The following is a 17730-nucleotide window of genomic DNA, read 5'->3' on the forward strand; positions in this document are numbered from 1 at the left end:
TGCCACCAACATAGAAAAATTACAAGGGTTCGTTTCTTGTTTGTGCTATTTTTTTTTCACGTTGAATCGTGTAAATAATCACCAACTCTGCACTTGGATGCAATTGGAACAGGAATTAAGAGAAGCACCAATACAAATAAATACATAGAAATTGCTTCAATGCTTTGCATTTCATTGTAACCTGCCCGGTTCCACTATCATTAAGGTGAGCAGGGGTTAACTTAAGCACCCTGATCCAACCGCCAGGTTTCACCTGCTTCATATTTGGTGATGCATATGATGGATCTTCGGTCTTCTTCACCCGATATACTGGTGTTTTAGATTATATTCAATGGTACACTGCAGCTGGTTCTCATTTATCCATGGAGAAAACCGGAAGAGGTACAAGCACAAACAAAAACAAGGTGAATGTGTATAATAGTAAACATCAACATCCAGAAGTATCATCTTCAGGTGACGAATCCCTTGATGCTTGCTCTTCTTCTTCATCCTCATCATAATCAGCAGAAGCAGGTTGGCCTTTAAGATCAACAGTTACACCGTTCTTCCTCACAAATTGTCCCCTCACTCGAGGCCTCCTTTCAGCTAGCCTCTTTCTATTAACATATCTGATCTTCTTATCAAAACACCGCTCCTTCCTTTTCTGCCGAAATTTGATTAATGCTGCCTCTCTTCTGTCAACCTTACTAGGTTTCACTTCATTGGAAGATGAATTTCCAAACGATGGCCACAAGTGACCAGTTGGTGGATGACCAGGCTGCACGTACATATTAACCGGATAGTATGGAAACGATGCCATCCCGCTTACATGAGGATGGGGAAGGTATTGCTGAAGATGATTATATTGAGGCACCATAGCAGAGCTTGTATGATTATGAAGGTCGTGGAGATTGTTCTGAAACAACTGGGTCGATGAGGGCATCATATCTTGATTTAAAACTCCAGACATGTAGTGTAGACAGACATTTTGTGCAGGTAACCCTGATACATCATGTTGAGGTTCACTTCTTGGAGGCACGAGTACCTGAGAAAACTTGTCTTCCTTGAATTCCACCAACACGGGAGTAGAGGACCTCTCCAAGGAAAGGGAATCTGGAATACTACTGCTGCTACGAAAGTCGTCACCTTGAGAGTTGTTTTCCCATGCTTCACCGTTCTCAGGTAGGGTGTCATTAACCACTTGTTGACCTGATTGCGGAAGATTCACTTCAATGCTCTTATTTTGAGCAGCGTTTTCATTATTAGAGGAGGCCACTTGAGTACTGCTATTTTTTACTGCACTTGACTTCACATAAGTAAAGAAGGCTGATGACTCACCAATCCTTAGCTCACTCTTATTCGGGACAGATGAAAATTGTCCTGTAAAATATGAACATTCCAACTCTATAGTTAGAGATATCCAAGAATGAAAAGGTTGGAAACCAGAAAAGAATCGAAGTCATGCTTTTCCTGAATTGCATTGTTATCACATGATAAACAATACTCACATTATAACGAACTATAAATTCAAGAAAAAACAGATTATTCAGCAATAAGTCTGGTACAAGCATGTAAACGAACAAGCCAATATCCGTTTGTGAAGCCTCGTATGCAAAAGCATCCATGCAGTGTTATAAAATAAACAGAAATGTGAGACAAAAATCTAGCCATCGAATAAACTTCAATTATATCCCGTATCAAAACTTCAGAGAATCTCATGAAGTCAGTACTCCTTCTTTAGAAAGCTAATTTCGGTTCAAAGATAAAGAAAAACAGTCTGATTTGATTAATGGTAGAACATGATAATATCATGTGCATTCATAGACAAAACATTAAGCGAATTCATTTCAAACTAAAGACTTTGCTTTTTTTGATAGAACATTAAAATAGACAGACAAAATGATGTCATATCACACTATTCCTAAGAATAGCTTATGCATTGATAGAAGAAAATTCTGTAAGCTTAACAAAATAAGACAAGTTGTGTTCAAGGGGCAACGAACAAGTTTGATGCAAGAAGCAGCTTAAGAGAAGTCAACCTGTTCTGCGATCACGTATTCCTGGAACATCTGGACGACATTCTGGTGAATCAGTCTGAGGAGGCTCGGCAGTAACAGCAGCAGTCTGAAAGAGGAAAATACTTGTATGAAAACAAACCATACATTCAATATGTAACATTATAGATGCACCATACATTTCCAACATTTAAGTACACACTGAGATCTGACATGCACAAACATTGCCTCTGGGCTTTGCAGAAAGCATCAAACAGCATGCTTGATAATAGTTCTTCATATTTAAATACTCATATATATCTTTCTGGAGGACCAAATTGTTGAGGCATTTGCAAATCTGAAAATTTCCACTTTCATTTTCCCTTTAATTTCAATTTGGTACACCAGTTACTTCTTTTAGTACAGAATCTCTCAAGTTATATGCCCCAAAGGTTGACCACAATAATTGATTTATTTCTCAAGTTTAGTTTGTTACTTCATCGCTCATATTAAACACACATATTCATGACAAAAGCATTCACATATAAAACATAAACACTTGACACTTCAAGTTTTAGATGTTGGATAAAATTTGGTCAAGGCTAGTTTTTTATTCTTCTTTTCCCTTTCCAGACAGTAATTTCTTGCACCCCCTAACATGTCTATAATTTAAAATTATGCAAAGATCAAATTCATGTCTTGTGATTTACAGGTTCCGAATACCAATAATAACTCAGGCACAGTTGGTTTGATATAATGAACATAGGAATACCATCATATATCAAGAAGGTTATTTCTTAAATTCTCATTCAAACAATGAACATATTTCCTCTACTTTTTGGTACATAAGTTGCTCTCTACAGTTCAGTTAATTCTATATGGTAAATGATTAAATATCAAATCACTACGAAAATCAAGCAACTAAAAAGGCTCCATGTCTTAAACCTCTCAAAGTAGAGAATAGGGTATCAACAGCCTCAGAAAAGTAAGGTTGAAACAATGTTTATGGAGTTCAAAATCCAAGGTAAAATATAATATATGGAGCTACATTTTTTTTTTTCTGAATAGCATATGATTGATATGAAGCAACTGAAGTATCCCTTCAAATCAGTTTAGTAAGGATGGTTGGGGAGGCATTGTTGGCAGCCCATATGACATAAGAGAGAATACCATGGCTATATACCAGTATTGAAAATCCACGGGACATGACTGAGTATTTTACTTTATCACCTCCCACCCCCCCCCTTTTTTTTGTGGAGGGTGGTTGGCTGTAGTTATTCCATTCATTCTTGGAAGATACAATTACTTCTCTGCAACTAAGCAAGTTGAATAACTAATTCAGCGTCTTCAACTAATATATCGTGTGCAGAAATCAGACATATGGATATAATTTTTTTAGAGCAATTAGAACTTATAATTGAAAATCCACGGGACATGACTCGGTATTTTACTTGTCACCTCCCCCCTTTTTTTGGGGAGGGGGTTTGGCTGTAGTTATTCCATTCATTCTTGGAAGATACAATCACTTCTCTGTAACTAAGCAAGTTGAATAACTAATTCAGCATCTTCAACTAATATATAGTATGCAGAAATCAGACATATGGATATAATTCTTTTTAGAGAAATTAGAACTTATAATGGAATCAAGCTCTCATGCCCACATAATCAATTGCAATTCACAATGTCATTTACTAGAGTATAAGAGTTCAGCATCTCATACTGCACAGTCAAAACATGCTTTTCCCGAATTTTAAATGCATAATAACACATTTTTAGCAATCCAGCATCATACTCACTTCATCTCCTTGATGAGTTGAAACTCCCATCTCTGGATTAGAGCTCTTTCGGGACCTGTCATCTGTGTCATCCGAGAACAAAGTAGTACTGTTTGTATTGGCATCACTAGGGTCTGATGCCACTAGATCAAATTCACAGTTTAAGATGTTCTTTTCCGCCAGACCAAGCTGCCAGAGAAAACATCTTAGTTAAAATAAATGGTTTTTGGTTCACATCCCTATAATACAAAATAACCCTGTGAAGGAATGGTTGTTGGTGGAATATCAGTTCCCTATATCTAAATTTTCATTCAAATTATACTCTTATGTCTATCAAGTGCAATGGATCTAATTTTATAATATAGGAAAAACAAGGACCACAAACCTGGCGCCGCCTTCTCCACATGTGTGTCCACAAGTTCAATAATTCATTAGTTCGTAAAGGCTTGACAAGGTAGTCAGCAGCACCGAGCCTCAAGCACTTAACAACAATAGAGACCTCATCCTGGGCCGACATCACTTATCATAGCAAAGAAAGAAAAATATATAAAAAATATTAGACCACAAACACGAAAAAGGAAAATTCACTATCATGAAAGTTGGATGGCTGAAGAAAAGAAGGCACATGACAAACTTACTAATAACAGGAATGCGGCACAGTTCCTTATTCCGCATAATGTACTTTAACAACTTCATTCCTTTGGTCATTGGGAGATCAACTTCAGTAAGTATGACATCAATTTCAGGCCCCTCAGCATTCAGTGCATCAATAACCTGTCTGGCAGACCTTACTGAAGTCACTGTGAATAAAAAGAAACACAATCATAAAGCTGACTCGTTACTTCTAAAAGTAAACATACGAAAAACACTCCTAAACACAATATATAGTCATGGAAGATAGCTAAATAGTTGATTACTACAAAATGTAGAAGCAACCTAAACCAGGACACGATAAAGTGCTCTAAGATTTATGAAAATACTTATTTAGATCAGCGGATTGTCACTAAGGGAATAAAAATCAATTGATAACGTCACCCATGTGATTTCCCATCTTCTTCTACCCTTATTATTTTATATGCATCACAAGGTTCTAGATATAACATACTTGACCCTGGTCCAAACAAACATAACAATTCCCAATTTCTCTTTAACTGGTGAATGGTGATTCCTCACAAGTGGATTGATTTCTTATCCACATCCTACAAAAATTTCTCACTGAGGCTGTACACGGTTCTTTATTTTCAAGGCAAGCATGAGAATCAAGGATATAGAAGACGACCATACAAGGCAATTAGCCCAAATATTCTTTCTATCAAGTGACGAAAACTAAGCTTCCCAGGAGCAAAGAAACGACCATACAAAGCAATTAGCCCAAATATCCTTTCTATCAAGTGACGAAAACTAAGCTTCCCAGGAGCAAAGCAAGTCAAAACAGAAGACTAGATTCAGTAAGCAAAAGTAGCATAATCAGGGGGAAAAAATGAACTTGTGTTCAAATTTCTATTAAAATTCAACCAGTACCATCCACTTCACTTCAAAAACCATTTAGATCACACAATTACAAAACCAAAGCAACAAATAAATTAATGCAAAACACTCTATAGATACAAAACATAGAATTTGATTCCAAATACCCAATATCCAACACACAAACCAACAACAACAAGAATATCAACATAAAAAAGTTTAAATAAAGAAACAAAACATACAATTCAATAAGAGATGAAAAGAAAAATAAGAAATAACAGGAGTGAAATATACCCTGATAAGAACAATTCAAAAGAAGTGAAAAAACTTCCTCACAACTCTTGGTATCATTGTCACATAGCAAAATCCTCACTTTGCTCCTATCTATAAACCCATTTCCGGATCCTTCAGCTTTACACTCTTTATTCAAATTCAGCTCTTTGCTCTCCATATTTCCTAAACCCAGAAAAAATCACTTTTTTTTTTTCTATTTCCAAGAAACTCCCTTTCTCTAAATTAAAAAATTTAGGGAAAAAAAGGATATGTACTAGAGAAACCCAAAGATAGCACTCTTCTCTCCAACAATCCGAATTGGCGACAAAATTGGGGTCGAGGTTTCCAATTTTGCAGACACCATCTTCAGATTGAATCCCTTTCCACCTGTCCGTACACTCAAACCTGATAAAACACAAAGGTTGCTGCTAGTCAAAGCTACTATATTTCCTCATTTTTTTTATTGAATCCCTTTCCATAAACGGCAAGCAAAAGCTCAAGTGGACCCAATCTGACGGTGCGGTGATGACGACGCGATAGCCATCAACGGCTCAGACTAAAGCTCACCAAGGATCTGATACAGATTAACATAACGCCAAAGGGAGAGGGTTTCTGAATTACGGTTTTGCTTTGGGTTCTTTTGTATCTTATTTTTCAGACAATTTTTAGATGATATAATTGGGGGATACTGTAGTCCCTTGAACCGGATAAGGGAAATGAATTTGGAGCGTTGATCGAAAGGGAATGTATAGTAACGAGTTGGTTTAAAGAATTAAATAATTTGATATCGATTAAATAAATTTTAATTTAAATTATTATGTGTGTTAAAAGTTATTATTAAAAATTTTATTCATTAAAATTAAATATACGATTTAAGTTGATTTAAATTAATTAAAGTAAAATTTTAAGATGGAGGACAATATATATATATATATATATATATGTATGGAAGAGGAGTGCGTAGTGCGCGTAGTAGGATTGGTTAGAGAGATTATGACGTGGTAAAAAGTGACACAGCATAGAAAGAAAAGTGAAAGAGAAAGCGAAAGGATAAGATGGGAAAGGCCAATTGCAAGGCAATACGAGTCGGTAAAGCTTTAATTATAAAATAATTATTCGATTAGATAGTATCATATTATAAGTTATTATTTTGTTAAGTATATTTATTATTAAAAATTATAAAATAATTATTTAATTAGATAATATAATGTAAATAGAGAGTAAATTCATAAAATACAACTTCAATGGTTATGGGATTAGATTTTATCATATTGTCAGAACGACCTTTAAGCTTTTTGAGGTTATTTCGGGGATTGATCAAACTTAATCTTGAAAAAGGTTAGGTTTTAAAATAAATGTATAAATAAATAAATTTGGAGTCGCAACCGACCTTTGGGTTAGGTAGGTCGAATACCTAAAAATACATTTTAAAATAATTTTAAGAAAAATAATTTTAGAAGATAAAAAAATAATATGCTTTTAACCAGAAATCCGTTTTGAAAAAGGGTTCGGGAGTCGTTTACGCTTGGGGAATGATAAGCACACCCACAATGCCCGAAATCGGAACCTAAGCGATTATACGTCATCTAAATATTGAAATTGACAAATTCAAAAATATATTTAAATTATGATCATTCTTTTAAAAAATATAAGGGATATTATTTTATACGAACAATCCTCGAAAATACCTTCCTAGTCAGTTAAGGGAGCATTTCCATGGATTCCTCACACAAAATAATATTACCCTAATTTTTAGATAAAATAAATATATTAAATATATAAAAAAACAAATTCATTCGAAAATAAAAGGTATTATTTTGTTCGATCAATTCTTGGAAATACACTCATTGTCAGTTAAGGCGCATTTCCATAAATTTCTCGTGTAAAATAATATTTGAAAATATTACAAATAGCAAGAAATTTACGAACATGTAAATGAAGGATTAAAATAATAAATATGATAACTTTAGGGATTAAACTATAAAACCAAAAAGAAATCAAGGCAATCATTGCTAATATTTTACATGTTCGGCACTACAATTGTAAATAAATCAGTTTCAATCATCCAGGGCAAAAATAGAAATTACTAAAGTAAGGCATTCAAATTAAAATAATCATAAAAATAATATAACAAGCAGGGAAATACTAAAATATAATACGGGAAAAATTTAAAACACAAATTAAAACAAGAAAAAATTAGGGGGTAATCGATCATTTTAACTAAAGACATCCATGTAAAAATAGTGACTAAAATGTAATATTTGCAAATACATCAACCAAAATCGAATATCAGCAAAATCAACATAATATTTAGGATAATTACTTAATCATAAACATGGAAAAACAGAAGCTCAAAACAATATATATTACAAAATTTCAATCAATAGCCAAAATAAGAAATTACAAAACCTAAAGGAATAAAGGTGATATTATCCCCTGCAAAGATTTACACGCTGAGCCCTTCCTTAAACGACGTCGTTTTACATTCAATTAAAAAGGGGAAAATAAAGGCCAACCGACTATTCTTTCCTCATTTCTCTCCCCCTCTTTTTGTTAACCCTAAAACTCTCTCCCCTTATCATTCTTATCCGTTGCGAAAAGAAAGAAAACCATGAGACTGTCGTAGATCAATAGTGTAAACGAGCAAACCAACCCAATATTATCCTATATTCCCCTCAAACCTTCAAAAAACCAAAACTTTAAGCTACCCACCCCGTAAAACCTAAAATCAAGACCCTAAAACCCAAAAAATCAGAGTTTTACCTTCGATAACAAGGTTCATAGACTCTGGTGAGGTGAACAATGACCGAATCTTGTTAAAGGTAAATCCTTTTTTATGTTCAGTCGTTCTCTTTTTTTCGTTTCTTTTTTCTTTTTTTTCTTTTTTGTATAGTTTCTCTGTTTTTTGCTAATGGTCTCTTGGTTATGGGGTTAATCCCCTTTTAATTTCATTTTTGTTGTTGATGCGTACACGAGAGGCTCTGAGCATTTGTACGGAGGGAGGGAAAGCCATCTCCTGCAGTGGAAGAGGATAAGAGGCTTGTCTTTTGTCTCGACAGTGAAAAGGGGTGGTGAAAGGGATAAGCAGTTGCGACAACTGGTGAGAATCGAGCCCTAGTTTCAATTATCGGTCTAGACCGTTGGATAAGTTCGGATCGCACTGGAGGTTTCAGCAAAACCCTAAGAGGGGTCGTGAGAGCCGTTGGATCTAAACCAGATCCAATAGGTAGAGATGATGAGTGGCGGCTGGATAAGGCATTAGGATAAAATCCTAGTTGATGGGAAATATAGACCGTTGGATATGATCTCAGATCCAACGGCTGTGAGCTAGAGGCTACTGGAGATTTGGGCTTCGGGTTGCTTGGCTTGGTCATGGGCCTAGATTTGTAACTGGATTGGGCCAATTGCCAGCGGGCATGTAAATGAAATGTAATCATTCAATAAAATAATAATAATAATAATAATAATAATAATAATAATAATAATACTTAGGATGGAAACCACTATCAACAACTGCCCCTCTTTGCCCATTCTTCTGTTAACAAGAATAAGGCAAAGACGAATATACAATGAGTTTTCGTCCGGTCGACTCCATGCTTTGTATTCTGATGAGAAACCTTCTCCATTGTTTCTCCGAGGTAGATGATAACTCCATAAAAAGACTCTATTTCTAGTCTTTTTACTTAAGTTATTGTTCGTCTAAACAAAGTGGTCATAGCATATTAGTCACAGTTAGTTGCATTTAGGTTATAATTGCATGTGGTGGATAAGTTTTGCCTAGGCAAGATTTATTTGGTTTGACTGATGTTACTGAGGAGAAAGGGCTTGTGTGGATTGTGTGTATGCAGGAAATTAACTTAGGAAGAACATTTTAGTCGTGACAATATATTTCGCGAGGACCAGTGGAACACAAAAGATAAATACAATGAGGAACATATTTATCTTGCCAAGGCACGGTTTATCTTGCAATTCTGAAGCGGATATGATGAATTGCTTATGTCACATGCCAACTGTACGACTACCCTCACGTGTAATCAAGCCCCAAGATTTTGACAACAGCCAGTCGCCTTTCCTTTTTTAGATTGCACAAGAAAACACAAGTATTTAGGGAATATTTAATTATGTGAAACCCTAGGAGATTTCCCTTAATAAATACCCAGTCATAGCAGCCAAAAAGAAGGGGCAATGAAGAAAGAAGAGCTCTAACTGAAACGTGGAGTGAGAAACTACAGAGCGGCGGTCAGGCCTCGAGAGAGGTTAACCGCCAGGGCAGACGTGGTGCTGGTCAGAGATGTCACGACAGAGCCCCCTGTTTGGAAGTCGTTCTTTCTTTGTTCTTAATTTCTTTACTTTTTTTGTGGTTGTATTAAAAGATGATAACTTTGGATGACTTTTTGACAACATCATGAACTGCTTTACTTGGTGTTAGTTTTTGTTTTGCCGAGACAATTATTTTATGTTCTATGAGTGATGCATTATGATTTTGCTCATGTCTGTTTTGTTCATTGTTTAAATATTTTGCCTTGACACTGTAAGAGCTTTCAGAGATTGCCTGGGGTCTAGGTAAAACACGTCTAGACATTGTAAGAGCTTCAAGAGATTGCCTTTTGTCTAGAAATTGATTCTTAGATTCGAGAGAATTAAGATAGATCTACGTGAACAATGGAATGAATCCGGGATGGTGATGTTCTATCATACCTATCTTAGAGATAAGGAGAGGGTTTCAATCAACTAAAAGTGATAGACGCTTGAGTAGGATAGACAACGATTGTAGTTTACTCTGAGGGGTATTGCTACAACTGTCTGACAAACCAAGGGTTGTAGTTAATGCTGAGTTGTATTGCCATAACAACCGTCTAAGAACACTAAGTAATCTTGTCAGGCATCTTAAGCATATTATAACAAACCATTCCATACTTAGGATAATTTCTTGTCATAGCAAAAGACTAACATGAGTGCTCTGTGAAAAGTCTAAACATGAGAGGTTGATTTGAATATATTTGATTCAACGTTTGTGTTTGCCTTGTTTAATTTAATTTGTTAGTTTTGCATATTTACTTTGTCTTGACCAAACTTTTATACAATCATATTTTCTTGCTTTATTTTGTTTAATCTATTATTAATTTTTTTAGTTTGATAAGATTCAGGAACTAGCTTGTAAACCCATATTCTATATACGTTTACGTATACAAATATAATGTCACATTACTTTAAAAACTGTTTACTCATTTTGAAAAGTCTTTAAAATTTTGTTGCAAATTTAATTCCACATAGATAAACATAATAAAAAAAGTATTTATTAAGACATATTACAAAATATTTTGTTAAATTTAATTACATGCCAAACAAGTTTCCAAAATGATTACTATTGTCCTAATGTTACTGGTGAGTCAACCTTGGTGGATGATATCTGCTGCTACGGTTGCACTTCTTACTTGATTATTCTCTGCTGTTACCTACGAGTGGAAACACACACGTTAAGTATTTCTTAGTGAGTCATAATATTGTAAAATAACCCTTATGTATACATAAGTATTTTATTCACAATTATCATGATCATTGGTCATTATTATTTCTTTTCATTTGTAACCTCCATTCATGTTTATAATGCACCATTATGCATTTTTAACTATAGCATACTTTTCTGTTAACAATGCACCCATATGCATTTCAACTATAGCATACTTTTCTGTTGATAATGCACCCATATGCATTTCAACTATAGCATACTTTTCTGTTGATAATGCACCCATATGCATTTCAACTATAGCATACTTTTCTGTAGATAATGCACCCATATGCATTTCAACTATAGCATATTTTTCTGTTGATAATGCACCCATATTCATTCCAACTATGACATCCTTTCAAGACGATAATGCACCCATATGCATTATTATTTTCATTCGTTTTAGAGCAGTTCATACTCTAAAACTCATTCACAATATCATTTCCAGGTATTCAATAAAACATAGTAATTATGGTAAAACATACATTAATATTTAAATATTACATCTTGAATAATTTCTAATCATTTTCATCTAGATTGCATGCAATAAATGTACTCAGCTAGCTTGCCTTGCATTGATATCCAAAACTCACCCACTGTTACTCCAGAACTTGGCCTTTGCCTTTTACTTTACTTGATTTAGGAGCTTGATTCCGATCTACACCATTATCCATTAAGTACACATAACATACCAATATTAGTATACTCTTTAACCTTGTACCTTAAAAATATTCAAAATATCATTATCTCAATTTCTCTAACAATTACAACCTAATTGGTCGTTCCAAACTTAGTAGTATTGATACTACTACCATAGTATCGATACTTCAAATACCATGGTACCGATACTTCCTTCAGGTATCGATACCAAAATTAGGTTCGATGTTGCCTGGTATCGATACCCTTACCATGGTATCGATACTACCATACTATGGTACTGATACCCCCTTACAGTATCGATACCAAAATTAGATTCGATGTTTGCTTGGTATCGATACCCTTACAATGGTATCGATACTGCCTCAATGGTATCAATACTGATAGAATTAGTATCGATACAATCTAGCAATTCATCTCCTTTTTGCTTATAGTATCGGCACTATTCTATCAGTACCCAAACCCTTGCCCAGATTTTCCAGTTTTTAACCCTATTATTAGCCAAATGGTGCCAAATTTCTTTATATTTACACCCAACAATACTATTTAACTATTCTCTACTTATCCATACAAATTTTCCTTCATCTTGTTTCATAAAACATCTAACATCTATAAAGAACATTAAGTTCTAAGAATCACACCACTTTTTCTAATGTGTTTTTATTCCTATCCAATGCTTCTAATCTCTTATTTGCCTCTATAACAAGTCAAATTTACCATAAAACATCCTTAAGCACTCCTATATTAACATATCCTTTCAAAACCCATTTTATAAAATTCCTATTATTTCCTTTATCTCTTCATTTTAATGCCATCTAATCATTCCTTATGCACATATATCACTTAATGATACCAAAGTGACCCATAATTTAAAGAAAATACTAGCTAATGAGAATTTGCCTTATATTAGGGAGGAGAAAACTCCCACGTGAATAAGAAGAAGAAGTGTAGAAAAATACCTTACTTTCCTCTTTCTTCCTATTTAAAATCCCTATCTATTTTTAATTTCATTTCCTCTTAAAAGAATGAAATGCCCTATTAACTTATCTACTCATACAATTTAGTCTAAACACTATTCCAAATCCTTTTTCTCGTCTTTTACCACTTATTCAATTTACATCTTAAATTTTCCAATCTTTTCGATATAGTCCTTGGTCTAATACATGGGATATTACAATTCCCCCTTAAGAAAATTCGTCCTCTAATTTAGGTAAATACCTGAAGCAAAAAGATAGGGAAACTGCATTCTCATGTCCTCATCTTTTTTCCAAGTAGCCTCTTCCACCTTATGATTTTGCCAGAGTACCTTAACTATCGGAATTCGTTTGTTATGCAATTCTTTGATTTCTCTAGCCAAGATCCGCACTTGTTCTTCTTCATAAGTTAAATCCGTTCGAACCTCTATTTTCTCCGGATTAATAACGTGGGATGGATCATATCGATATCTTCTGAGCATCGATAAATGAAAAACATTGTGAATTTTGTCCATATCTGGAGGCAAGGCTAGCTGATATGCTATTGGTCTGACTCTTTTCAAAATTTCATAAGTTCCAATAAATCTCGGACTCAGCTTTCATTTTCTCCCAAATCTCAAGACTTTCTTTCAAGTCGAAACCTTTAAGAACACTTTATCTCCCTTTTGGAATTAGATTTCTCTTCTTTTCAAATCAACATATGATTTCTGCCGATCGGAGGCTATTTTAAGATTCCCTTGAATAATCTTTACTTTCTCCTCCATCTCTTCAATCAACTCCGGCCCAATTATGTCTCAGTCTTTCAATTAAAACCAATTTAATGGTGTACAACACTTTCTTCCATATAATGCTTCATACGGGGCCATCTTAATACTTGACTGATAACTATTATTATACGTAAATTCAGCTAAAGGCAAATACCTTTCCCATGCTCCTTTAAAGTCAATCACACATGCCCTTAGCATATCCTCAAGTATTTGAATGACTCGCTCTGACTGCCCATCTGTATGCGGATGAAAAACTGTGCTGAAGTTCAATCGAGTACCTAATGCCTCATGCAATGACTTCCATAACCTTAAAGTAAACCTTGGATCTCGATCAGACACTATTGATATAGGTACTCCATGCTGTCTGACTATTTCTTTAATTTACAACTCCACATACTTATCCATCGAGTAATCTACTCGAAATGGAACAAAATCGATCTACAATAACCAATATTGAATCATTTTTAATAGGCGATAAAGGTAGCCCTGAAACAAAATCCATGGTATCTCGCTTCCACTTCCACTCCAGAATGAATATCGATTGAAGTAATCCAGAAGGTACTTGATGTTCAGCTTTCACTTGCTGACATGTCAAACATCTCACCATAAACTTCGATATAGCGTTTTTCATACCAGGAAACCAATATCGACTTTTTAAATCTTGGTACAACTTATTACCTCCGGGATCTATCGTCAAAAGACTATAATGTGCTTCATAAAGAATATATTTCTTCAAATCATCATTATCCGGAATACAAAGTCTTTCCCTAAAATAAATACATCCATTATCTCTTACTTCGAAGTCTTTAATATCATTCTTTTCGATTTGTTCCATTCTCAACAATCATTTCTTATCTTTACTTTGTAGCTCTTTTATCCGATCCAAGAACATCTGATTTAACTTAAGCTCTGCAATTAAGGCACCATCTTTCTTCAATGACATTTGCGCATCCATTGCCTGTAAAGATACAAAAATCTTCCGGCTTAGCGCATCTGCGACAACATTCATCTTTCTAGGATGATAATAAATAATTATATCATAATCCTTTAGAAGCTCAATCCACTTTCTTTGCCTCAAATTCAATTCTCTCTGAGTCAATAAATACTTCAAACTCTTATGATCAATATAGATATGGCAACGTTCCCCATACAAATAATGACGATAGTTTTTCTCATGATTCTTCAACTGTCTGGAAGCATAAGCCACCACCTTACCTTCTTGCATCAACACACAACCTAGTCCATTATGAGATACATCACTAAACACAACATAGTCTTTTCCGTACTCAGGTTGTACCAGTACAAGGGCCTCTATCAATATTCTCTTGAGCCTTCAAAACTTTCTTGACACTTTTCCTTCCAAACAAAAGGCACGTCCTTTCGCAACAGCTTAGTTAGCGACAAGGCTAACATTGAGAAGTTCTTCACAAACTGTATATAATAACTGACAAGTCCCAAGAAACTTCGAACCTCAGAAACATTCCTTGGAGATTGACAATCCACTATAGCTTGGATCTTTCTCGGATCTACTCGTTGCCTTCTGTGGAAACTATGTGACCAAGGAAAGCAACTTCGGCTAACCAAAATTTGCACTTTGACAATTTGGCATACAATTTCTTCTCGCGAAGCATCTGAAGAACTACTCGAAGATGAACATCATGTTCTTCTCTTGACTTGTAATATACCAAGATATCATCTATGAATATCACCACGAATTGATCCAAATAAGATTGGAATACTTGATTCATCAAGTCCATGAATGTCACTGGTGCATTAGTCAAACCAAATGGCATCATTACAAATTCATAATGACCATACCAAGTTCGAAAAGGTGTATTTGAAATATCATCGTCTTTGATTTTCAACTAATAGTACCCCAACCTTAAGTCTATCTTACAAAACACTGATGCTCCTTTCAATTGGTCAAACAAATCGTCAATCCTTGGAAGAGGATATTTGTTCGTTATTGTGACTTTATTCAACTGACGGTAATCAATACATAATCGCATAGACCCGTCCTTCTTTTTCACAAATAGAATAGGTGCTCCCTAAGGAGAAACACTAGGTCTTACAAACCCCTTATCGAGTAATTCTTAAAGTTGAGCTTTTAATTGTCACAGTTCAGTAGGATCCATTCTATACGGAGCAATAAAAATAGGTTCTGTACCCGGATAAATCTCAATCTTGAATTATACCTCGCGTTCTGGAGGCAATCCCGGTAAATCCTCAGGAAATACATCCGAAAATTCTCTAACCGTGGAAATATCATTTATTCTAACTTCCAGAATTCTAATATCTATCACATTGGCTAGAAAAGATATACATCCTTTCGACATCATCTTCTTCGCAGTCATGGCCGATATCACATTCGAGGGTGATTTCGATCTTTAACCGATTACTACAATTTCTGAACCTTCAACATTCTTTAAAAAAAATGTTTCTTACGACAATCGACCAATCAATAATGTAAAAACAACCAATCCATGCCTAAAATAATTTCAAATTCATCGAAGGGCAATTCCATTAAGTTGGCCAAAAACACAATCCCTTGGATCTTTATATGGAATTTGCTACATACTCTAGATACTCTCGCTATGTGACCCATAGGATTTATGTCTATCATCTCACTCACAATTGGTTCTAAAGGAATTCCTCTAGCTCTAACCAACTTTGCACTAATGTATGAATGTGTAGAACCAGTGTCAACTAAAACAAGTACATGTTCATCAAAAAGATAAAAAATACCTATTATGATTTCAGGGTCATTCCGATCCTCAGTGGTTTTAATGTTGTAAATTCTAGCGACTCCCTGAGTCTTTTGTCTCAACATTGAATCCGTTTATCCCCTGGATCTACCCTTTCCTCTGCTTCTATTTGAGACTTCCACCGATCTTTCAGACTGTGTTGAATCATCCCCAGATTTCTTAGGGCATTTTATGGCAAAGTAACCCATATCGCTACATATGAAACAAGCTCCACTGATAAATCTACATACTCCTCGGTACAATTTACCATAGGTTTGACATGGATTCCTTTCAGCAGAAGCTCTACACGAGCCAACAACAAAAGATTGGGATGGTATACTCTTCCGTGATGTTGCTAAAAAACTCTCTCTCTCAAAGAATCTGGAACTCGAGCCTTTTCCTCTTTTAGCATGATGGGGAGTGGAAGGTACTCCCACTCTTTTCCCGCTTGAACACTCTGCTCTACCGCTAATGTTTTCTCCTGAGATCTTTTAATAGCTTTGGCTCTATTTATAACTTCTTGTAGACTCAGAAAGTTTAAGTCCAACATCATCTCTTTCAGCTTCGGCCTCAAACCCTCTATAAACCAATCACGTCTTACCTTGTCATTTGGCACAACTTCAGTGGAAAAATGGCTCAACTTGTTGTACTCAGCCAAAAATTCATGAACGGCTCGATCACCTTGCTTTAAATTAAGGAACTTCAACAACATTTCTCATTTGAACTGTTCACCCACATACTTGTTTTTAAATTCTTCCTAGAAAAATTGCCAGGTGACTTGCTCCGGTGGTGCATACATCGTAGTGTTGGATCATCATACTCGAGATAATCCTCTAAGCAAAGATGCAACTCCTCCCAACTTTTCTTGATTTGAGCATTGTAGGCTTTCAAGAATTAACATCACATCATTTAACCACATATCGGCCTCCATAAGACCCTCACCTTCATCTCCTTAGAACTCTGGAACTCCCAAACACTTCAGTTCATTTGGGATCAAAATTTTAGGTACTGGAGGAGCAGGGGGAGTTTGAAACCAAGTCAGTATAGCATCAAGGGCTTGCTTGAAAGTTCCAAAATCAGGCGTCGTAATCCCTTGAGGTGCAGGTACACTTGCATTTTCATAAGGAAGAGGATGTGCACTATTATCCTCATAACTTTCACTCCCCGTTTCCTCTTGTGTTTCTTGTTCCTCCACTCTTTGCGAGTTCAAGGATTCTGACATCTAATAAAACATTAATAATAATAATAATAATAATAATACCATTAGTAAGGAGTATTATCAATCACCCCAAATGACTTCATCTCAATAACATTGACAACCTTATTGGTATGTAATCTTTTTTCTATTTTAAAATAGAACTAGATTTGGTTGAGAATCAGCTAAACTTGTAGCTCTGATACCAATAAATGTAACACTCATATTCTATATAGGTTTACATATACAAATACAATGTCACATTACTTTAAAAACTATTTACTCATTTTGAAAAGTCTTTAAATTTTTTTGCAAATTTAATTCCACATAGATAAACATAATAAACAAGTATTCATTAAGACATATTACAAAATATTTTGTTAAATTTAATTACAC

At 35.0% G+C, this 17730-nt stretch overlaps 1 protein-coding gene across 3 annotated transcripts; it reads right to left on the reverse strand.

The window, feature by feature from the left end:
- Positions 1-327: 327 nt before the first annotated feature.
- On the reverse strand, positions 328-6112 carry LOC120196764 (two-component response regulator-like APRR1). Of its 3 annotated transcripts, none has more exons than XM_039198487.1 (6): positions 5510-6112; positions 4387-4548; positions 4134-4267; positions 3770-3937; positions 2019-2103; positions 328-1359 (listed from the first exon to the last, which is right to left on the reverse strand). In XM_039198487.1, exons 1-6 carry the CDS (start codon positions 5664-5666, stop codon positions 428-430), a joined length of 1638 nt encoding a protein of 545 aa, XP_039054418.1. In that variant the 5' UTR covers positions 5667-6112; the 3' UTR covers positions 328-427. The 3 variants fall into 3 exon arrangements, with proteins under 3 accessions (XP_039054418.1, XP_039054419.1, XP_039054420.1); XM_039198488.1 differs by having other exon boundaries at positions 4387-4578; positions 5510-5635; XM_039198489.1 differs by having other exon boundaries at positions 4374-4578; positions 5510-5635.
- Between the last annotated feature and the right edge of the window lie 11618 nt (positions 6113-17730).

Source organism: Hibiscus syriacus, unplaced genomic scaffold (assembly GCF_006381635.1).
Source record: "Hibiscus syriacus cultivar Baekdansim isolate YM2019G1 unplaced genomic scaffold, ASM638163v2 tig00117034_pilon, whole genome shotgun sequence".
NCBI classification, from domain to species: domain Eukaryota; kingdom Viridiplantae; phylum Streptophyta; class Magnoliopsida; order Malvales; family Malvaceae; genus Hibiscus; species Hibiscus syriacus.

Coding starts and splice junctions, on each gene's coding strand:
- LOC120196764 (XM_039198487.1), bottom strand. CDS start 5,666: ATGGAGAGCAAAGAGCTGAATTTGAATAAAGAGTGTAAAGCTGAAGGA. Junction 4,268..4,386: donor GTGCCGCATTCCTGTTATTA/GTAAGTTTGTCA, acceptor TGCTATGATAAG/TGATGTCGGCCCAGGATGAG. Junction 1,360..2,018: donor AATACGTGATCGCAGAACAG/GTTGACTTCTCT, acceptor CATATTTTACAG/GACAATTTTCATCTGTCCCG.